This window comes from Nilaparvata lugens, chromosome 2 (assembly GCF_014356525.2).
Source record: "Nilaparvata lugens isolate BPH chromosome 2, ASM1435652v1, whole genome shotgun sequence".
Lineage (NCBI taxonomy): Eukaryota > Metazoa > Arthropoda > Insecta > Hemiptera > Delphacidae > Nilaparvata > Nilaparvata lugens.
Genome location: NC_052505.1, coordinates 8,918,106 through 8,942,876, shown reverse-complemented (window position 1 = coordinate 8,942,876; position 24,771 = coordinate 8,918,106). Strand labels below are relative to the sequence as shown.

Genomic DNA, 24,771 nt, shown 5'->3' with positions numbered 1-24,771 from the left:
GTATGAAAATTCAATGTAGTTTGTTTCTAGAATGTTGACAAGAACCGTATCTAGTTAGGCACTTGGTAGAAGATAAGCAAGATAATAAACTTCATGATATTTAAAAAATTATATTCATCTTTGACTTTTGATTGTCATGGTTAATTGTTAATTGTTTAATACAGCTATAGATAAAGCAATATGGTAGATTCTATAATATTTGGAGAGCTATATATTCTACATATATCATGGATTGTGATTGCAGAAGTGAAATATACCAGAAGTATAAAAAATAAAAGTGAAGTGTGTAGTAGGTACAAAACATATTTTATAATGAGACAGTATTGGATTTTAATGCAATGGTCTATTGAGAAATAGTAATACAAGAGCCTAATAAGTTGTCATAATAATTCATAACTGGGAAATATGAATAAATCATATATGAATAATTTTTATTGGATAAGAAATTGAATTAATGTTTGGAATAAAAAATCACTCATCACCTTCTGGATCCACTTTGAACTATGAAACATATAAAAAGAAAATATAACTACTATGTAATATTGAACAGTTTGCATTACCCTCATAGTTGGCAGTGAATCCTTTATTTGAATTTCCAGCGGTTGTGACGTAAGTAATCAGCATTCGACTTCCAGTGGATATTATAGAGTCATTTATTCTTCCGCTGCCACAGAACCTTCCTGAAACAAATCAATTTCGATTGAGAAATAAGTTCATAATAAAGATAAGACCAAACAAAATAACCGATTAATTAGTCACAGATGGAAATAAATTGGAAGTTGCATTATTGTTCAAATGCTAATTAATGAATGATTATTATCAAACGAAAATCCCAATTAAATGCTGTAAATCACCCCGAAGACTTCTGCTACTGCAAGTATTGACAACAGAGTAAACAGCTAGATGAAAATTCGATGAGCGCTAACATACAAAAATTAGGGTACCATATACCATAAAGGGTAAGCATTCCTGACTGACAATTAGGAGGTACTGGGTTCGATTCCCGGGCTGACAAATAATTTTTGTTTGGTAGCGCTCATCGAATTTCCATCTATCTCTTTACCCTGTTGTCAATATTTTCAATAGTAGAAGTCTTCGGGGTGATTTATAGCATTTAATTGGGATTTTCGTTTAATAATAATTATTAATTAGTGAACTGAGACTGAACCATTGACAAATTTATAACAATCCAACTAACAGGAAACTAACTAGATTTTACTAAACTTGAATTTTAGCTTCTTCATAGCTATTACTTCAGGGCGAATCTTGTAACGATTGTAAAGTAAATCATACAATAATAATGATTATTCTATCTATTCCTGTTTTGCATCATCAGTTATTTAACATAAGAAAATTCAACAGAGCTGGTAGAAGAACAACATGTGCTTAATAGCATATAATACGTCTTGAATAAACAATTCCAGGTTAGACCTAAAAAATTTCAAAACTTAATAATAAACGAAAAAAATAAATTAATTATTCCAAGATTTATGTTCAGGCGTTAAGTATACACACCTGGGCTATCACAACGGACCTGCTCGAAACAGGGATTGATGAAGTTAACATGGCTTTAACTTCATTATAGTATATAGTCTCTTCTGTATAAATGGTCTCTATTTTTGTATTAGTATCTGGTCTCATTTTAAAAACATAATCATTCTACTACTCGAAATTTTTCTTTGTTTTGTTTTCTCTTTATCGGTTTTTAATGTATTTCTGTAACTTGATGATTGCAATAGGTCTCTTCAGACCTGGCAAAGGAAATTAAATAAATAAATCAATCTCTATAGCATATATGGTCTCTTCATCACAACTATAGAAACCAGTCATTACAGTTTATAGTAAAAAACAATTTAACAGATACCGTAACATAATTTTTTTGGATTCTCACCTAGTAGGTGCGATTTATGCCAATAACCATCTCTTATTTCCAAGTAATCCGTGCGACAATTATTCGACTTCTTTATATCGATCTCAGTGACATTCAAGACAACCTTTTCACCGTGTGTAGCAGTGATCCTCCATTCACAGCGATCACTCTCGTGTGGTAGATGTGAATTCGTGTACTGTGGGGAAGTTATCAAGCCTGAGTTCTCTTGGAATGTTCGTCCGCACTCTGTAAATAGAATAGAAATATTGGAAAGAATATTATTTTTAAATCTTCAACTGTATTGTTACTATAAGAACTATTATAATAATTATACATTACTTTATGTATTATTATAATGCAGTTCACGGAACTCATTCCCCACACCAAGACTTGTCTTTGTGAGAAATATTCACTATGTATATTTTGTCTCTGCTGCTGTATTTACTTATTTTGTGAATAAAGATTATTTGATTTGAAAAATAGAGTAGAATAGGATAGAATAAAGTTCATTCCTTCAACATATAATGTATATCTGGATATATCAAATATATAAATTAAATGGAGCTCTAAACTAATTATCATGTAAATTTCTCAAGTTCTATAGAATCGAAAGATTGCTTTTCCGCTTATTGGCTTTACTTCTACATTATTAATAAATTTTCTACATGTTTAACTGGTAATTCAAAAAATTGATAACAAAATCAATAGCTTAGACGAAAACTATAGATTGATCAAGTAAGTGATCTAAAAAAATCATTGGATTATCGGGAAAAACGTAGCCTATATGACTTGGGATTCACAGTCAGTTCAAATCGTTTTTAATAATACCATGGAATTATTATTGTTGTTTTTATTTTACAACATACAAAATATCAGAAAGCAGAGTCCCTACTTCACTCCAAGTCTTCATTATCACTCTCCAAAAAAGGAAAGGGGTTTGTTAACCCCTTTCCATCCCCCTCCACCAGCATTAGAACCGAAATTCTGCATACGTGCCTGCAGTAGACTAACTGATTAAATCAACAACATTTTCCAAGTCGAATATTCAAAGGATTTTTTTAATAATGTAATAATTTTAATGTCGGTACCGTAACGTATCAGAGACTTTTTCACCTTTTTAATTCTCTACAGTCTACGAACTCAGCCGAGTTAATTAATTTGTACTGGGAGGCATTCAACGTTTCCATTTCGCTTTTTCAATACGAATAAATACAGCAGTGTTTGTTCAAATGTGAGAGCAAATGTCAGTAATTAACGCAGCAATGCAAATAAAAAGAGAAACTCAGCTTTATTAATTGAGAGAAATTTCATTTAAATGTGTCTACTATATTTTATATCGATTCGATATCGAAACGATAGGGAGCCTAGTTGGCAAGCCAGAGTGGGAAACAGAATGCTACATCTCGCTAGCAATAATCTCGAGCTAATCATGAAACACTAGCCTCGATTTTGAAGTGCGTTCCAAATGAGTTCGGATAACGCGCAGCCGGCTAACCGATTGAACCATCGTTTGGCAGCGTTCGCTGCTTATTAGCCATGCGGCAACACTCCAGCATATCTGAGTGACTTGCGCTGAGCCCGTATAATTTTGTGAAACCCCTATCCAGTAATTATTAGAAAAGTGGCTTTTACCAAAAACTCTGTTCCGTTCTATTGGAACTAGAATTGAGATGAAATCTATTGAACTCAATGCAGAATCGATGTTTAATGAAATTATGTTGCTTTGTTGACAGGTCTTGTTCATGCATTTTCTGTATTTGATGACAGAGATTTAATTCGGATCACGATAAAAAGCTGATCTTAACTTACTCGCACATTTGTACAGAAGATTGGTTTGTGCAATATCTCCCTCACTAAGTCGTATTCGTTGACCGATCTCTGGTCTTCTCTTGAGTCCTCTTCCAGTGTAATCTATAGGTTGTATAGTGTCTAAGAATGTCCCCTGAAAAAAATCAAACATTCATACAATTAAAAATTCATTAATTCATCAATACAATCACAAATAGAATAAAATAGAATCGCTGTCTTTATTTTTTACCTAGGAGGGCAGAGTTAGGTGAATCATATACCATAGACTGGAAGAGAGCAACAGTCTAGATTATGAATCATATATTTGCACTCCAATATAATGAATTTTGGAAAAGGATGAATAGGAATAGTTTGATTCAATATATAGCATAATGAACTAGAAAGTACTCACTCACCATTCCGACTACCAACGTTATAATTCTTTCAATCTTTCAAAACAAGAATAGGCGTTATAGATAAACATTTTCTTCTGGATTCTGGATCTAGATACCATTGAGAGAGGATGGAAAAATAGGAATCGGATGTAATAGGGAAAATTGAACAAGACTTGATAATCAGTCATTATGAAATGTTCATTCAACTACCGTGGTTGAATAACCATAGTCATCCAACTACAGTAGTTGAATAAACATTTCATGATGACTGATGTGCAAGTCTTGTTCAATTCTCCCTATTATATCCGATTCCTATTTTTCCATCCTCTCTCAAAGTCTTGTTACATTTTTCCTTTTCCATCTGATTCCTATTTTTCCATCTGGGATTTGGATTAATAGTTCAACTTTATTTAAGAGACAATCGTTGAGATTACGAGAGTGATCTCGATTAGATTCTCAAAATCAATTTCCTCTCAAAATAGATTCCCATCACGAACAGTTAACCATCATAGTTTCAACGCCCACTTCCACCACTATAACTACGGTATCGGTAGGCCTACTATACTTCAACCTATAAACTATATATAGACTCTAATTGAATACCCATGCTTCACTGGGTTAGAGGCACTGCAAAATTCCTCGGTGCATTGAAATTTGATTTGATGATCGTAGTTGATGCTGATGGATTAATACCGTATATATATATTATAGGCAGGAGAGAGATGATTACATACTCAACACACATGTGTGATGCAGCCTATAAAGAGCAGCTTGCACATATATACAAGCCAGAGGGTGTAGTAAACCGTATTGTCCATACACTACGTAAGGGAAACAAGGCTGTAATTGAATTATGTTCAAAGTAAATTCAATTAAACGCATAGTGCTAACATAACCGGCTGAATTCCAGACTTTGCTTTAAGGCTGGATCCAATAATACGCTGCTATATTATTTGAGATTAGCCTGCTCTCTCCTGTACAAACATTGGAAGAACAATGAATAAAAATGGAAATGAACTTCTGGATATTTATGGATAGGGGGTTGAGAATTGAGATGAATTTTATCTGTTCGCTGGTTCTCATTTCCTATGTGATGAACATTATTGACTCAGTGGAAGCTGTGATATCATGACTTTTGTTTGAATAGACTATGGAAATAGACGATTTCAAAGATTTTATTTGCTCTGTAAGATGTGGATTTTAGTAAGTTGAATAATGTATTGTCCAAAAATTGTAGGTTAGATACTTCTAGATGGGTGACTGCTTTGTGGGAGAAAAAAGAAAAATATACCAGTTTTAACGTGAGTCAGTTTTGTTATTTGAAAAAAACAAGAATTCAAATTATTCTTATGAGATGGAAGATAGACGTTGTTGAGGCATTGAAATATGATTAAAATAGAAAATTATGATAAAGGAAAACTAATTAAAACTAGTTAATTTAGCAACCGGTCACTATTGTAGCCGATTATTTGACATAAATTTTCACAATCCAAGAGCATCCATTGTTTAAAGATTAAAAGTGTCGACGACGGTGAAAATTCATGACAAGTAAAATTGGACTGAAAATGTATGCCTCTTGGCAGTCGGTTACGAGGACGGGACCTGGAACTATCTACAGCAGATAATTGGGCCCGGCTCTACCACTACCTCCGTAAACATTCGTGTGACGTCATCACAGTTAGGGCTCCTACACCAATAAAAACACTAGCTGATATAGATCAGCTGAAATCAAAGAATTTTTATTGGTGTAGGAGCCCTAACTGTGATGACGTCACACGAATGCGCTACGGCTTTGTTTACGGAGGTAGTGGTTCTACCCCTCTGTTCCGAGACACCATTTTCCTGGTTCAGTAAGCTACTTATATTATCAATTTTATTGATAATATATTATTTATAGATTTTTTATTGAAGGCAAATCCTGTGAATAATTATTTTATTGTTATAAAATAAATAATTGTTATAGAATAATTAAAATTATTATTCTATTGTTTATTTAAAAGGTATTCTTAATATTTTATTCCAGTTTCCACTTTAACTTTGAGTTTTCAATTAAATTAAATCGATTATTTAGTTCTCCAATATATTATCTGTTTTGTTTATTCTTTTAAATTATAGTTCCTTTACTCATGAGTTATAGAGTTAGATCAATTTAGCCTCTCGCAAACCAAGCGATTCCCCCATTATAAATTGTTACTATAATACCAGCTCATTACCATAATGTCTAACTAATTTTATTAAGTCAACTTTGAATTAGTTGATCATTCTCACAACCCTGAATTACCAGTTCAATACCATACCTAATATAACCCCTTATATTACCAAAATAATAGCCCCATTAAACTATAATTAGAATGAGTTTAGCTAATAGGAGAAGGGATGTTTCTAATAGACATAATAATATATATATGTATATATATATATATATATATATATATGATAATATATATATATATAATATATATATATATATAATATATATATATATATGATAATATATATATATATAATAGACGAACGATAAAGTTGACAGTTGATACTTCAATTCTTCCTACTTCAGTTATTCAGTTAATATCACAATACATTCGTGACCTTTCACGCCTCAAATTTGTTAGAGAAGATAAATAGATCAATGCATGGGAAAAGAAAAAAGAATAGCGATAAATTGTAGAGAAAGGGATAGCGCAAAAGGAGAACACTTGAAGTCTTTTGACCATGTCTTTTGATAGCGGTTATCTTCGAGACAATAATGCAATGTACAGACTGTCTTGTCAATGTCAGAATTAAATGGTCATTCAACAGACGGAAGAGAATAACTGATCACTGACAGTTGCATAGCGCTATTGAAGAAGTACCTCGACTTGTACTGTTCAGAGTTACCTACTGTAGATTCTACTCAAATGAACGCCGATGCTTATAGGCCTATACGAAATTTGAAATTGATAAATAGTAGGATTCTCGACTAGTAGCTAGATGATCATTTGAAAAGCCTAGGTAACTGGAGTGTAAAGAATAATAATAAGTTCTGACATTAGGAGAAAATTTTGAATTGAAGGTAGCAGTGAATTTAAAAGGAGATTTCTCAAAAAATAAGAGGGAAAATTGTCTATTATTGTTAATTTTAAAATAATAAAGAATGTCCAATAAGTTAAGTTACAGTTTTAATCAACTTCTCAAACGATTATAACAAATACATTTTCTGGATTTTCAAAAAAGAATAGACAAATCCCTTGCTTGTCCTACATTTTCTTTGTTTATCAATGAATATTTTTTCTCTTTTGAGAACTTTCCCACTCCCTGAAAACGCTAAAAAAATGAGAATTCGATGAGTATTTGAAGGGCGTTTTTGGGTATAGCTAAGACTGTTCAAAAACATAGACATCTGGACTTATAATTATCTTTTATAGCTATGAAACTGTAGATAAAGCCTTAAAAGATAGAAAACCTGAAGGTGAATGGATTTTCATGATAAGAAACAAGGTGTAGTTTAGGTAACAGGTATGCGATATTTTTATTAGCCAAAATTGTTACATTTCATCAACCCAATGTGCCAAGCTTCTCAGCTCAGCTTTCGCTTGTCAGATACCGATCCAGTTCTCCAAGGAAATACGTCTTTTTCCCATAAGCGTTTTTCCATACTTGAGCTCATTTTCAGGAAACTTCAACAAAAAACACTCAATGATCTCGCAATTACTGGTCAAGGTGAATACGGCACTAGAAATCTACAAAAAACTATCCCTAGTATTTCCAATTATTATATTTTATTGTGTAGAGAAAATCACAGAGTATTTCCATTCGCATTGAAAAAATCTTTATTCATAATCATGTACAGGTACAACAGGATCAGCGTAAATATAATACAAGCATAATATAAAAAGTAGTAGAAAACAGTCTTACACCTCCTATAGAAATAGTAAGAGTTGATAAACAACAATCATAAACCTACAGTGTGATCTGTAAACTCTTGTAGGGAGTACAGAGACAATGATATTGAATACTCCATGAGTTTTAAACTCAATTTTTTCACAAAAATATTCTGTTTATATGATCAGCAATTAATTTTGGAAATGACTTTGAAATACTCGTATCATTTATCACACGAGAACAACTCTGGAAACTGAGAAATATTGGTGGATTGCTATACCTTCATTCTATTATAATAACTGTAATACAATAACGAAAATTCAGCACTGCAAACTGAAATTATGTCAATTTGGGAGCTAGACACATAGGCCTATAATTATTTGGCATGTCTGCGCGCTCACTAACTACGCTTGGGCATTAGTTGGTCTGTCTAGTGTTACGAGCAGTGGTGACTGCCATTGGACCCAACACGTTTGTGACAATTAATGTGCCGAACACATTTACGGTGTGCCAGCGCAGCGCCCCAACCGATGATGTCATTGCATGGTTGGTGGCTGATCGTTCGCAAAGCCATTGTCAACCGACCCTCAACCACTAAACCAGTCCACTGAGTGTGATCCCACTGCAGAGTGGACGCCCGTTCACCGTTAAACGGGTGCGTGACATGAATTTCGAAATTCGTCTCCCCGTCCTCCAACATTTTCCTGTTTATGATACCCAATAATCATATAATTTCATCGGAATCCTCTAGTATCGTATCATGAGAAATTCTCTTTTAGAATCTTCTGATGTTTTCAATTATTTGTTATTTCAGATTGAATACTACGAATGTTGTAGATTTGATGCCTTGTAGTATCGTACTCGAATGTTGTAGATTTGATGCCTTGTAGTATCGTACTCGAATGTTGTAGATTTGATGCCTTGTAGGATCGTACTCGCCAAATCATAGAGAAAAGATAGCATAAGAAGATATCCCATAGTATAGGTCGTTCATGTTACAAATTTGAAGCCGATTTCTTGTTAATTTCAAACCGATTTCTTGTTAATTTCAAGTCGATTACTGTCGACTCAGGACTCAGTCTAATACTACCGTACTGTTTTGGCCGGATGAGAGCATAACAATGGCACAGTATGGGAAACTACGAGTGTCACATATCTTGACGAAAAATAACTACTAGGACTATCGACTTGAGAAAGTATAATTTGGAACATAAACGCCCTACACCACGGAATATCTTCTTATGCTATATCTTCTCTTTGCCGATATTCTCCTATTTCACTGAGGATGATGCTCACTTAATCCGAAGACTTGTGCGTGATGGAAGCGATGATGATTATGGTTCAACTTCTAAGCGTGTAGGTTTAACTATACAGTTGAAAGTGGTTCCTGAACCATCGAGCAAGTGATCATGTTTTGCAAGGCATCCCCTGATTTTTCAGTATAATATCAATATTTCGATGTTGATAGGTTTTATTGAGTCCATTCTCATTCATGACTAAGGCTCAACTCACACTTACGCGATTCAAGTCGAGAAGAAACTGCAACTCTAGTCTCTTGTGTTTTCAAATGGTGACAGTCGCGGAGACTAGAGTCGACTGGTCTGAGTATCACCATTTGAAAACACATGCTGCGTCGACAAGAGACTAGACTTGCAATCTCTTCTCGACTTGAGTCGCGTTGAGCCTTAGGCCCTGAACACACACATCGATTTTTGTTCGATATTTTGTCATCCTTATGAATTCTATCAGATTAAACGGAACTTGACAAACATCATCTGTTCAATCCAATAGAATTCATGAGGACGGCAAAATAACTTAGGAACAAAAATTCATGTGTGTGTGTGTGTGTGTGTGCGGGGCCTTAAAGTCTTCAAACTTGAACTTTGTATACACATTTTGAAAATATAAATAGGAATTTTCATGTATCGAGAAGGGGAAATTTGGAAATTTATAGGAACTCTCATTTATTATTGATAGGGAAAATTTTGGAAATAAATAGGAATTTTCATTAATTGAAAAGTAAACATAAACAATACTCACTTGAGCAAACTATTCAAGAGGAATCGGGAAAGGAACATTTTTGTGTTTCCCCCCTCCTTCCCAAATCAACCAATCAATTATTTTACAAATAAAATGTAAAATTCATTTTACAGTCTCATTGCTCGAATCAAAACAGATCATTATCATGCTCATAAGAATAAATTTGATGTAAGAATGGATAATAAGGGACGTATTTCAAATGTTACATTCCAATAGTATTGGACTTATAAAAAAGTTTGAGTTCAATTAAGCAGTTTGAATTGGTTTGTTTTTTTTTCAGATTGATTTCTACATTGATGCCTACTAGTGAGATCGGACTCCCCATTGATGTATTAGAACTTTTTTGAAGGTCAGCTCCAAGTTCCTGTCTAATTTTGAAGCATAGATAGAATTGTTCATTTTCCAGTCTTTTCCTTCGAACAAGTTTTTCCTAAATCTTGGTGATGGTAGATTACCCAGAGCTAGGTTCACGAGGTGTTGTAGAACTACAAAAAATACAAGACGAATTGCCAGTTCTCACTCTTTTTCTTCAGACTATCCAGACCTATTTGCCGGTGAGTGCACTTTCACTCTTGATGGGTGAGGAAGAGGGGTAGTTATGGGGGAAGAAAGTTAGTAAGGGGGGTGGGGGGTCTTGAGGAGCGAGTGGAAGTGTAGTGGGTGGAAGGGGTGGGAGGGTGGAGCTGCTGGACGCTCATTACCTGTCTCAAACTCTAATGACGACAAAAATGATTCAACGACATGTTTTACTCCTTTTGAAATCAACCCTCATTCTGATGTATCCCCTCGTTTTTCCTCTATGGAGGGTGGAAAGCAAAATATAAGTAGGCCACAATCATTGGAAACAGCTCCACTCTCGGTATGCTACTATGAATCATTTAGATTAAGATAATGTTCAAAAGAGTGACCACAATAACGTGTTCCTCTAATCCAGCTGAAAAAGTCGTTGAGAACTCAATGTAACAACTAAGAATCTTTCACGATAAACAGGATTGGAATTATTAGGCAACCCTTCAATAGAAACCAGTTATATCCTTCCCCGTTTATGTTCCCCCGTTAATCATCATAGCTCATAGTATCCTATTCTCTCAGTTTCTCACTGATATTAATATATATTTTATACTATATACAAATACATTACACTCACGAAAAATGAGAAAATCAACAATCAAACTCCTATTTCAATTCATGCTATGTTCAAATACTTTCGCAAGAATGGAATGTGAGATACTCAGTATCTCACAGTGTATACAAATCTTGACGCATTGATTATTGTTCCAACTCATCCCATATTGTTTTATTGACTTATTCTTCTTCTTCTATAATATGCCGGCTCCGCGACGGAGATTGGCGATGATAAATGCAATTTGGATTCTATTGACTGCAGCTCGGAACAGAGATGTTGAGTTAATGTTGAACCACTCTTTCAGGTTCTTTAACCAGGATGTTTTCCTCCTTCCAGGCCGGCGTCTTCCTTCAATCTTGCCCTCCATTATCAACTGCAGGAATCTGTACTTCTCATTGCGCATCACATATCCAACACACATTCAACAACACATCACATTGACTTATTAATTGACTAATAACTGTAGAGTTTCAAGGTGCGTACAGACTTGAGCGCCACGAACACGCGCATTCCACTTTTCATCAGCTGATGCTAAGATTATTATATTTGTATCTTACAGTTTCTGTACAAATACAGATATATTTGGCTGATAGAAAGCGTAATGTGCTTGTTCGTGGAGCAAAAGTCTGTACGCAGCTTTATACTATATTAGTGTATAGTGTATTAATGTAATATAGTGATTCAACGGATTTGACTATAGTGTTATCTGCGATCACAAATAGATTTCCAACGCTATAAAACATCAAAATCAGATGTGATCAAGTTTTTCGCTGAAAGGAACGGAAATGAATCAATACATAAGATGATAATGATAATTATATCATATTAAGGGCCGTTTGCACAGTCAAAGCTTAAACTCGATTTGATCAGCAGGTGGCTTGAACTCAAATTGAAACACATTATAACAAACTAGACTTGATACGGATTTAATCCAGTTTAAAATGAAATTTAGTTTAAACTGTGACTGTGCAAACGGCCCTAAGATGCATTTCTGTTCATCCGCTCTTCTCAGACAAAACATTGTTCACTCATTCTAATAGAAGGAGAAGGATGCTGAAAAACCCCCGTTAATACAAACACAGAGATATTATCATCTCGTTTTTGAGAGGTATTTCCAAATATGTTTGTGAGGCATATTGCCTGTGAAGCTGTGAATTGATTGTCTTCGAAAAAAGAGCAGCAGTTCGGGCGTTATAGAAAAATGTTATGATTGCAATCTATCTGAAAGCGATCAAATCTCCCCATGAGAGTTCGCATGAATAGAAAAATATTCTCTCGCTTGCTGGATAATACGGGTGTTTGTTCTTTTTTCTACTTCGGATAGAGGAGAATTTTTATCATGATAGCGTTTTTCAGTGGAATTGTTGGAGACTATGTGATAATTTAAATGAGTCGTTTTTCGATAAAATTCTCCTGGCTTGTGCCAGAACAAGCCAATGTGTGCTGATTAACTTTTTTGGCATCAACTATTCTTGTTAAAATTTGAATGTATGGTACGTTCTAGAAGTTCCAAGTACTGTTTCATATTATTATGATTTATCTAATTATTTAGAACACTTTGAGTAATGGAATTTATGAACTTGTATGAACTTCCACGAGTTCGTTCACTGACTGCTGAATTTCCCAATAGTCTGCTTATGTTTGCTCACATGTGCGTCTTGAATTGATTGGAAAAATTGTGTTGAAAATTTGATTGAAAATTGGTTTGAAAAGACATTCTGATTTCAAAGTTCATTGGACCAAATATTTTTTGGAAAACTATTCTCCAACATCTCTGATACCGTAGCAATAATTTATTAATGAGTTCTCAACAACTATCTCATTTGCAATCATGAAGATAGACAATGTGAATAACTTTGAGTTTAACTCTCAAAAACTGCCTCTAGACTGCCAGTTAGTATTAATATATTTTTAAAATTTCTTGCAGAATGCTAGTTTTACCTACGTACTCTGGAACACAGTTTCTGTATCTCAGTTTTCAAACTCCCAGTCTTCCAGCTAAACCAGTGAATCGAATTTGAAATTTTCTAGTTCAGTTGTTCTTGGAATAAATAAATAACCCTTATTCAACGCATTATTGTCGTTGAATACACTAAGGAAATAACATGAAATTCATGTAGGAGTTTTTGAATTAGTTGTTCACAGTCCTGAAAGCTGGGAGCTATCTAATTGGTCGATTGATTGAATTATTGTCGCCATTTCACTCTCCAAGTATCTACCAATGAGAAGCAAGCAGCTTGAGAATGTCACAAGCCGCTCATTGACCAATGAGACGGCTCGTGGAATTTGGGGCGTGGCTTACAGTAGCGTAGGCACTCCTTCAGTTTTGGTCTCTTTAGTTAGTTTCGCCGTTCAACACTAGGATTATCATTCTCTAAAACTGTCGAACTGAATAAAACAGTGTACTTATTCTTTTAGAAATTGGAATTATCAAGTTGTAACGTGATCAATTGTATTCAAGGATAATAGATCTGTACCTGCTATAGATTTGGCAAATATGTTTCGGGAGAGTAACTCCAATTAGAGTTCAGGCGGAAAAAATATTGTGCCTAGAGGCACCAAATTTCTGAATCCGGCACTAATTCACTCATCATTGATTCACAAATCAGCAATCAGTCCTACGAGATTCTTCTACACACTTCAAATCACAGACTATCTTATAGTAATAATATTTTTGGAGGTCAGCCTTATGAATGAACTTTTGTTTGGGCATTGAATGCACGTCATCATAGAACGCATTGATCTATTATAAGTACTTGTCCCTTCCTTTTCTTCATGTATAGCCTGATTGTCATTATCATCATAAGGACAGTAGAACATTGTCTGACTCCTATATCAATCACAGTTTTTTATCAGGTATAGCAGTTTACGAACTTGCTTTTGAAACAATATTTTCAATGTCAATACAATAACAAGAAGCGATACATGCATAAAAGACCTTTAGAGACACATTGAGAATAGTTCCGTGATTATGATATACAGAGCCGCCTGTAGGGGGCATGATGGTCGTCTCAAAATTTGGGAAAAAATGTTTCTGGAAGAAATTATTGTGGTATTTAAACGGTTGTTACTCTGAAATGAAATAGCATAATATTATTATAAGGTATTTGGAGCCATTTCCGCATGTATCCAACCTATGAATTTTGCGGCTTTGTATATAGAATTGTGAGAATTGATTCGAGCAATCTATCAGAAGAGTCATTACAGAAAAGGCAGGAATTAGATCTTGGCAGGATTCACAAATTTAGGATTGAAAATAGTTTGGAGAAACTCTTTTATCTTTCTGATTGGTTCCTGACTGGCAGCTGAATCAAATTATATATCGAAATAATATAGAATGAAGACCTACGTGATATCTGCTCTATTATCAAGTTCGCTCGAAAGGTCATCTGAAAATACAGTCATTGGTGATAAGCATGCTCAATAGCCAATTCAATGAAGATGGTGATATGATATGGAAAAAAGAACAATTCACTTACTTTTGAAAACGTATTTCGAGCATAATGCATGATAGAGTCATAATCATACGGCAAGCCCAATGAATTCACTTCCTCCTCCGTGAGTTTGTTGAAGTTATATTCTTGACCTGAAATATGAAAAACCGAATTTAAATTTAGTACAAAGAATATTCCATCAGACTACCTAGGAATTTAATAGCCTGCTTTTAATAAAAATAAACTGGACAAATGTATACAGGCATGCTACTTACAAAATAGATAGACAATCGTCAGGAAATAGGCTTCCAGAGTTACAATTATTTGTTCATAATAATTATTAGTAAACGAAAATCCCAATTAAATGCTGTAAATCACCCCGAAGACTTCTGCAACTGCAAATATTTACAACAGGGTAAACAGCTAGATGGAAATTCGATGTGCGCTACTATACAAAAATTATTTGTCAGCCCGGGTACTCAGGTACTATTTTTGTTTAGTAGCGCTCACCGAATTTCCATCTAGCTGTTCACCCTGTTGTAAATATTTGCAGTTGCAGAAGTCTTCGGGGTGATTTACAGCATTTAATTGGGATTTTCGTTTAATAATAATTATTCATTAATTAGCATTTGAACTAATGCAGCATCCAATTTATTTCCATCTGTGAATTTTTTCATAATCTCATAACCACAAGAAGATCAGTTTCTAAGAATGTACAGAGTGAGTTTGTGATCACTCATATAAAAACCGGTAACTTTGATGAAGAAAATCAAATTCTACAGAACAGTTGGTAGGCTAATATTAGCCTAATCAATGAAAACATGCAAACGAAGTGAAAACGTCTGGTTATAAATGTCGGCTTTCTCAAAAAATTTGTTAGAATGTAAAGTAAAAACATAGATTCCAGACTAACAGAAACATTGTTCAATTAATGCCGATTGAATCATTATTTAGAAAATCAACTGTATTTATATTTTCTAATCAAATCCCTGACTTCAAAATTTGACCTGCTAGGAGGATGGAGTCTCTTCCATTCCTCCAATACACTCTTGAATAAACTAATAAACAGACTCAATCAATGAAAAATTCATAATACAAGCAATTATTAGAGAAATATAAAAGAATGAGATAAATTTGGGAGAGAAACAATCATCAACTGACCGTGCATGATGTTGTCACGTACAATCATGACGTGGTGATCACGATCAGGCCGTGTGTGCTCGTGCCAAAATCCCACCACGTGACCGAGCTCGTGCACCACTATGCCGAACTTGTCACAGTTCTTGCCGATTGAGATCGCTTGAGCACCATTCCCTCTCTTTCCCACAAACGAGCAGCACCTGTCACACAAAACAAACAAATAAACTATAGAAATTGATAAGAAATGTCACGTATTCTAAATCTAATCGATGAGTAATTATTAAATGAGAATCCAAAATTAAATGCTGTAAACCACCCCGAAGACTTCTGCTATTGCAAATATTCATAACGAGGTTAACAGCTAGATGGAAATTAGGTGAGAACTATCCAAGAAATATTTGTCAGCCCGGGAATCGAACCCGGTACCTCCTTACCGGTATTTCCTCCGTACAGCTATTAACAAATTTCCTATCATCTAGCTTTTTACCCTGTTGTCAATATTTGCAGAAGCAGAAGTCTTCTGGGTTGTTTACAGCATCTAACTTTGGATTTTCGTATGGTTATAATAAATGGAATCCATCCTGAAAATTGAATGAGATCTAATCTAACACCCGATCGCACAAAAGTCTGTTAACTTTCAATCCCGATTGAATGCCACGATAACTAATCAGAGAACCTTTCTTTTTGGGAGAACCTTCTCTGATTGGTGCTCGTGGAATTTAAGCCCAAGAGTAACTGTTGTTAAATTTCGTTTACTGGGAGACGTTTATTTTATTGTTTACTTCATTTATCCTTTAATATTGTGCTAAATTTATTGTAATTTTCACTATTGTAAAAATTGATTGGATTCTAATCTACGAGTAGCCTAACTTAAGAATCGTTCACTAGGAGACGTTAACTCTATCATTCACTATTAGTATTGAATATTATGCTAGAGATTATGACATTTTGAACGTCAACTGTGAGAAATCTAGAAGGGAAATGGAATAAAATTGGAATTTGGGCTGCGAGGTGGATAATTTCAATATTTGAGGAAATTGAACTTTGGTGTTTCAAATCGATAGTTTCCTTGCAATTTGAGTCTCAAATCTTGACTACATATTGATATGATGCAACAAACTTATAAACAAACAGAAAATCTGAACTCATAAACACGGTCATTTCTTCTGTAGCCTAGTTATTGATGCAGCGTATCAGTCGATGGAAAGCTACTTATTAATGATATGAATATAACCAGGACCACCTAAATATTTTAGAAGGTCCTGATATAACGTATTAAGCTACGTATTGAGAGGAGATATTATCGAATCATGTGTATCTTAATATCCTTAACATAATAAGCATTCAACACACATTTCAAGCCACTTCTTCTTTTTCTTCTTCTTCTGGTGCCTTTACGTCATCGAATGTTTCAATCAATGTGTGATATTAATTGATGGAAATCTGGTTTTGATGTTTCTTTTAGCAGGCTTTCTAATCAATAATTTTTCAATAAAAGTATTGGAAGAAAAGCTTTCCAATCCATTATCAATAATCAAGACCTGATACCACTATGCCAAAAATAATTATATTATTACATAACAACGAACTGTGAGCTGATTTTTCGTATGATAACTAAAATCTCTTGTTAGAATAAAACAAATGAATGCCAGGAAAAGGATCTATTGAACTGTATTAGTTGTTGAGTATGAGCATCATATCAGGTTTAATTAAAGCCTAGATGCAAACTCTTCTTCCTTCTCGCTAATGAATAGCTGGAGGGAATGAGCTCAATAGCCTACTAGCAGTTCACATCATGAACCGTAGTTACAGTCTGGCATCTAGTTTGCCACGATGCGCTCCCAGGATGGATGGAATGAGCTGTCAGAAGTGTAACTGCATCACACCTATTAAATCATACAACTTCTTCCGGTGTGGCGTGGTGATGTGTGTTATCACCAACGCAATGCATGTGTAATCTCGTGTGAAATCTTGGAACAATGCCTTCGTTCCGTTACCACACACCATTCTTCTTCTATTTTGTCGGGGAGATGTGCAGCACTTGCCCAGTCTTCGCATTACCTGATAAATCTGATAAGTTACTTCCCAGTTATTACTTATATTGCAATAGGAGCATTGAACTTCTGGGCTGCTCCATTTGGCAAGAATATATATATGAAACTTTTCAACCCCATTCTATCATACGTTCAAGAACTGCATGCATTATTTTTTAATCACTCCATTTCAAATAATAAGATTGTGCCTGAAAGCTAAGGTGATAAGTTGCAACGATGTGAGAATGTGGTGTCAAATTTTTGAAAAAGGAGAAACACGATCTTAAGAAGTAGCCGTGTGTGATCCTTGCAAACTTATATACTTTCAAGAAGAACAAAGGCTTTACAAAATGTTGTTAATTCAATTAGTTTTTTCAACTCGACTAATATTTTCAACTACCTCGTTATTTTAACTATTTTTCATTACTTAAAGACCTACCTAGGTACCAATTCTCATTTATTCTCCACATAACTGTTTTATTTCCTATGACAGTTTCCATTTCATACAGTTTGCGGAACTATGCGAATCAATAATAATTCATACTTTCAATGAATAGGAACAATGAAGTATTGGTGTATTGAATTCATTGTATTCGTTGATCCGGTGAATCAGTTGTTATAGTTAAGGAATTTGTCTCCTATTTGATTCATTTACCTACTCATGATGTTAAGTGAAACCATCTTGATGATTTAGTCAAACAATTAATTCAATCACAAATCATCCATCTACACGCTGTTCTACTAAGGTAGATACTCCACAGACGATTATTGTACTCAATTAATTTAGTGATTCATACTTTGATAATTTGTCTCCTCATTTGATTCATTTACCTACTCATGTTAATTTGTGAAACCATCTTGATGATTTATTCAAACATCAATCACAAACCATCCATCTACATGTCATTCAACTAAGGTAGATTGATACTCCACAGACGATTAATGTACTCAATTCATTCAGTGATACTTTAATTATTTATTGATTGATATTGATAATTTTGAGTGATTTTTTAGTGATTATTTAGTGGTTTTGTATTAATCATTGTATAGGTTATCGTACTCAATTTATTATTCTATTATATTTTACTATTTTCCATTTCTATAATGTTTTATGACAGATTTGATATGATTTCGATCTGATAGTGTGTGCAGGCCTACTCACCCACAAGGACGCTCGGTGAAGACAATGTAGTTGGTGTGCTCGTTCTGGTTGCGCTCTATGAACTTGACGCAGGTGAAGTTCTCCCAGTGGCGCATGGCCTGCTTGAATAGCGCCTTGTGCGCCCCGCTAAAGTTGCCGTCTATCTCGTAGGGAATCACGCCGTAGTCCCAGATGCGCTCCTTGCGACCCGTCGCTGCACGGCGCCTCCTCTCTTTTCTCTCCTCTTCCATCTCAACATCTTCTTTCTTCTTTCTCGTCCCCTCGGCTGACTCCCGTGATCTGCCAAAAAAGTTTCATAAAACTAATAGAAAAACGAGAAAATTGTTATTTAAATATTGAAGAAAGGTTTCCTCCATACGTATTGTATTGTAAATCAGAAGGAATAAGATCAATTGGAAGGTTCAAATCCCAGCCCGGGCAAGATATTTATCTCGGCCACTCCCGTGTTTCAGATGGACACGTTAAGCCGTCGGTCCCGGCTGCCTAAAAAGCCGTCGTTAGGTCATGTCAGAGGCCCTGAAATTGATCAGTTGCGACCTGAAAACTCTGACACCAGACCTGAGCCAGCCAGGTCACTCGACATTATTAATATAATTGGAAGGTCACTTAAGAGATGGCAATAGCTACATGTTATGCATGAAATGTGAATTAATAACTTATTTGAACTCAAATAAGTTATAATTATAACTTAATTAAGCTGCTTGTGAGTCGGAACAGGCAATAGCCTAATCCTTGCAAGTAAGAAGAAGTGGAGAAGATGTTATTTAATTATTTATTTTAGTATAACGTCTTGTATACTCCAGGAAGGAGTGTCAAGTCGTCAAGTCCCTCTGTAGTCACTCTGAAGTCCTTCTTTAAAGACAAGTTCACTATGAAATATACTGTAAATGTATAATAATACACTACACATATGAGTTGAGTATAACCCCTGTACGTATAACAATTAAATTTGATGATGATCTTCCACGATTACATGAAAACTAATTACTTTCTGAAGTAGAGAGTTTTTACATAATATGGGTATCGCAGTTTTAACTCATAATAATACTGTATCAGTTTACATAAGAATTAAACAGTGAAGTACCCTTTTTCTAACATAAATTTCTTATTATTCACAAGTTTCGGTTTTAGAGCCATTTTCAAATGAAGGTAGCTAATGAATAATAAAAATATATATTTGTTGAGCCTACTTCGATTTTTAATTTTTATGTAAATACAAGTAGCCATTAACAAGAAACTGAATTCTGAATCAGTTATATTATTACCTCAGGCCTACATTTGAAAAGTATATTTTCTCGATTAAACTGGTCGAGTTGCTTTTTATTTGATACAAAATTCAATAACATAGAAACGACAGATCACTTTCTAAAGTACAGCGTTTACATATTATGAGTATCACGGTTTAAACTCTTCATTATTGAAAATTTAATCTTTTTTCGTTGATGATTTCACTCAATGAAAATAGAGACTTAGGCCCGGTTGCACAAAAGCCTGTTCAATCTTAATCATGATTATAAATGCCACAAGAACCAATCAGAGAATGCTTTTTCGATAGGAAAAAGGAGAAAAGAAGGCTTCTCTGATTAGCTCTCGTAGAATATAATCACGATTGAAATTTAACAGGTTTTTGTGCAACCGGCATTTATAGGTTATCTGCACAACATGTTAGGGAGTGGATGAAGTTCAATTTACCTATTTCTTTGTCTTTTCCTTCCGTTTCTCTGCCTCTGACGCCTGCGTCTGCTGTTCTGAGAGTGCGAGGGCGAGCCTACTCCACGGTTCTGCTTATGTCTTCCGCTGTGCCTCTGTTCCCCGACTTCCGGTTTCGAGGCCTCCTTTTCCGACGTCTGCACAGCAGCCGCGTCCGTCGTCCACCGAGAGCTGTTCTGTTTTGCATCAGACGATGTTACTTTTCCGACATCTTTCTTTCTAACTCCATCATTTTTAATCCTCTCTTCATTTTCGATTTTTTGTTTCTCATGTCTCTCCTCTTCGGTTGGGCTGCAATTTATGAACAGATTGTCTTTTTAAACAAACATTTCACTGGACACTGGCGAGTGTTCGAACATACCACCACACATCACCCAGAATAATGGACATGAATGGCTCAGTTGCACAAAAGCCGGTTAAATTTTAATCTTGATTAATTTCCAATTTAATAAATAGCTCCAATCAAAGTAGCTTTTACGAAGAGAAGGCTTCTCTGATTGATTCTTGTGCAAATGATCACGATTAAAATGTAACCGGCTTCCATGCAACCGGTACTATATCAGATAAATCCAGAATTAATTGTAGGATTTCCTACGATTGGCTGAGATAAATTTAAAGCTATTGATGAGAATTAGCCAATCAAAGGACATTGTGGGTGGCTTGTTGGGTGGTTGGAACACTCGTAAGTGGCCGGCTTTAAATGTTTGTCTTAAAACGTTAAGAACTTTTGAAGACAGTTGAAATTGGTTACTATTACGACAGACTCACCAATAATGAAAACATCAAATCAGAGTTCATAACGTTTTCAAATTATTATGATTTCGTCCCATTGAAATAGCAGCGCTCCCAATTCTTTTCCATCAAAAACACTGAGAAATTGTCAGAAACCAAAGATTTATTGATACTTAGAAAGACCGGTTTCAGTTATTACACCATTTTCATTCAATATGATAATTACCACAATATCAACTTCTCAACTACACAAAAAGATTAATATTTGAAGAGATAGATCTACCAACGTTACGTTAAACTTATGTGACAAATTTAATTCTTTTTATTAATAAAAATACACATCAATTTACCCGTCGCACAATCCCCTATGATATACGGCCAACTGTAGTAAATGCTTTCAATATTAATTTTACTTCATCAACATCTAGTAAACACCAATTTGAATATCAGAGTAATGAACTAATATATAAAATTCCGGAAGACTTTATTAAGGAAAAAATAACAAAACCAAATTGAGATTATTAAGATCGTGGGTAAATCAGAACTATTATTTCAGAATTGAGTTGGATAAATCAACTATTTTTTGGCAATATTAATTGTGTAAAAGTTATCAAAACTTGACAATTTTTATATTATTTTTCTGTGGATCTATATTTTGTTTAACAAGTACTTGACAATTGATAAAATTCAACATCCATAGATTGTCATCCATCAACAGAATTGTATCATTTGTACTGCTGTTATTAGATTTAAAAAAAATGTATTTCTTATTTTTAGAACTCGTGGCTGGAGCTCAAGACTACTTTTTCGAGTCACGCCAAAGACTATTGTAATTTAATGATTAGGTATTTTGTTTGTAAAAATATTTCTTGTATTTGGCAATAAATTCATTATTCATACACTTCTAGAGGATTGAAGACAGGAATTGATATTAGTTTAGTTTATGATAATTATGATATTATTAGTTTTTAGTAATAATTGATATTATCACTCCCAATAAATAGGACAAGTATTTGTCTATTGAATTCATTGTATTCGTTAATCCGGTGAATCAGTTGTTATAGTTAAGGAATTCGTCTCCTCATTTGATTCTCATTTACCTACTCATGATGATTTGTGAAACCATCTTGATGATTTTTTCATCAATTCATTCAATCACAAGCCATCCATCTACATGTCATTCAACTAAGGTAGATTGATACTCCACAGACGATTAATGTACTCAATTCATTTAGTGATACTTCTTTGTATTAGATATCGTACTCAACTTATTATTCTATGATATTTTTCTTTATGTTGTATTTTTACTATTTTTCATTTTCATTATGATTTTGTGACAGATTTGATATGATTTCGATTTGATTAAGTTTGCAGGCCTACTCACCCACAAGGACGCTCGGTGAAGACAATGTAGTTGGTGTGCTCGTTCTGGTTGCGCTCTATGAACTTGACGCAGGTGAAGTTCTCCCAGTGGCGCATGGCCTGCTTGAATAGCGCCTTGTGCGCCCCGCTAAAGTTGCCGTCTATCTCGTAGGGAATCACACCGTAGTCCCAGATGCGCTCCTTGCGACCGGTCGCCGCACGACGCCTCCTCTCTTTTCTCTCCTCTTCCTTCTCAACATCTTCTTTCTTCTTTCTCGTCCCCTCGGCTGACTCCCGTGATCTGCCAAAAAAGTTTCATAAAACTAATAGAAAAACGAGAAAATTGTTATTTAAATATTGAAGAAAGGTTTCCCCCATACGTATTGTATTGTAAATCAGAAGGAATAAGATCAATTGGAAGGTTCAAATCCCAGCCCGGGCAAGATATTTATCTCGGCCACTCCCGTGTTTCAGATGGACACGTTAATGCGTCGGTCCCGGCTGCCTAAAAAGCCGTCGTTAGGTCATGTCAGAGGCCCTGAAATTGATCAGTTGCGACCTGAAAACTCTGACACCAGACCTGAGCCAGCCAGGTCACTCGACATTATTAATATAATTGGAAGGTCACGTAAGAGATGGCAATAGCTACATGTTATGCATGAAATGTGAATTAATAACTTATTTGAACTCAAATAAGTTATAATTATAACTTAATTAAGCTGCTTGTGAGTCGGAACAGGCAATAGCCTAATCCTTGCAAGTAAGAAGAAGTGGAGAAGATGTTATTTAATTATTTATTTTAGTATAACGTCTTGTATACTCCAGGAAGGAGTGTCAAGTCGTCAAGTCCCTCTGTAGTCACTCTGAAGTCCTTCTTTAAAGACAAGTCCACTATGAAATATACTGTAAATGTATAATAATACACTACACATATGAGTTGAGTATAACCCCTGTACGTATAACAATTAAATTTGATGATGATCTTCCACGATTACATGAAAAATAATTACTTTCTGAAGTAGAGAGTTTTTACATAATATGGGTATCGCAGTTTTAACTCATAATAATACTGTATCAGTTTACATGAGAATTAAACAGTGAAGTACCCTTTTTCTAACATAAATTTCTTATTATTCACGACAAGTTTCGGTTTTAGAGCCATTTTCAAATGAAGGTAGCTAATGAATAATAAAAATATATATTTGTTGAGCCTACTTCGATTTTTAATTTTTATGTAAATACAAGTAGCCATTAACAAGAAACTGAATTCTGAATCAGTTATATTATTACCTCAGGCCTACATTTGAAAAGTATATTTTCTCGATTAAACTGGTCGAGTTGCTTTTTATTTGATACAAAATTCAATAACATAGAAACGACAGATCACTTTCTAAAGTACAGCGTTTACATATTATGAGTATCACGGTTTAAACTCTTCATTATTGAAAATTTAATCTTTTTTCGTTGATGATTTCACTCAATGAAAATAGAGACTTAGGCCCGGTTGCACAAAAGCCTGTTCAATCTTAATCATGATTATAAATGCCACAAGAACCAATCAGAGAATGCTTTTTCGATAGGAAAAAGGAGAAAAGAAGGCTTCTCTGATTAGCTCTCGTAGAATATAATCACGATTGAAATTTAACAGGTTTTTGTGCAACCGGCATTTATAGGTTATCTGCACAACATGTTAGGGAGTGGATGAAGTTCAATTTACCTATTTCTTTGTCTTTTCCTTCCGTTTCTCTGCCTCTGACGCCTGCGTCTGCTGTTCTGAGAGTGCGAGGGCGAGCCTACTCCCCGGTTCTGCTTATGTCTTCCGCTGTGCCTCTGTTCCCCGACTTCCGGTTTCGAGGCCTCCTTTTCCGACGTCTGCACAGCAGCCGCGTCCGTCGTCCACCGAGAGCTGTTCTGTTTTGCATCAGACGATGTTACTTTTCCGACATCTTTCTTTCTAACTCCATCATTTTTAATCCTCTCTTCATTTTCGATTTTTTGTTTCTCATGTCTCTCCTCTTCGGTTGGGCTGCAATTTATGAACAGATTGTCTTTTTAAACAAACATGACACTGGCGAGTGTTCGAACATACCACCACACATCACCCAGAATAATGGACAT

At 34.8% G+C, this 24,771-nt stretch overlaps 1 protein-coding gene across 2 annotated transcripts in view; it reads right to left on the bottom strand.

The window, feature by feature from the left end:
- The window catches only part of LOC111064078 (tolloid-like protein 1), a 72,061-nt gene that overhangs the window by 27,801 nt on the left and 19,489 nt on the right, over positions 1-24,771 (bottom strand). For both annotated transcript variants that reach the window (XM_039420484.1, XM_039420485.1), the window contains 7 exons: positions 24,371-24,679; positions 22,676-22,954; positions 15,676-15,854; positions 14,560-14,666; positions 3,680-3,812; positions 1,892-2,116; positions 561-680 (listed from right to left, as the gene is read on the bottom strand). In XM_039420484.1, the coding sequence (XP_039276418.1) occupies positions 561-680; positions 1,892-2,116; positions 3,680-3,812; positions 14,560-14,666; positions 15,676-15,854; positions 22,676-22,954; positions 24,371-24,679 (1,352 nt within the window). The remainder of the gene's footprint in view (positions 1-560; positions 681-1,891; positions 2,117-3,679; positions 3,813-14,559; positions 14,667-15,675; positions 15,855-22,675; positions 22,955-24,370; positions 24,680-24,771) is intronic.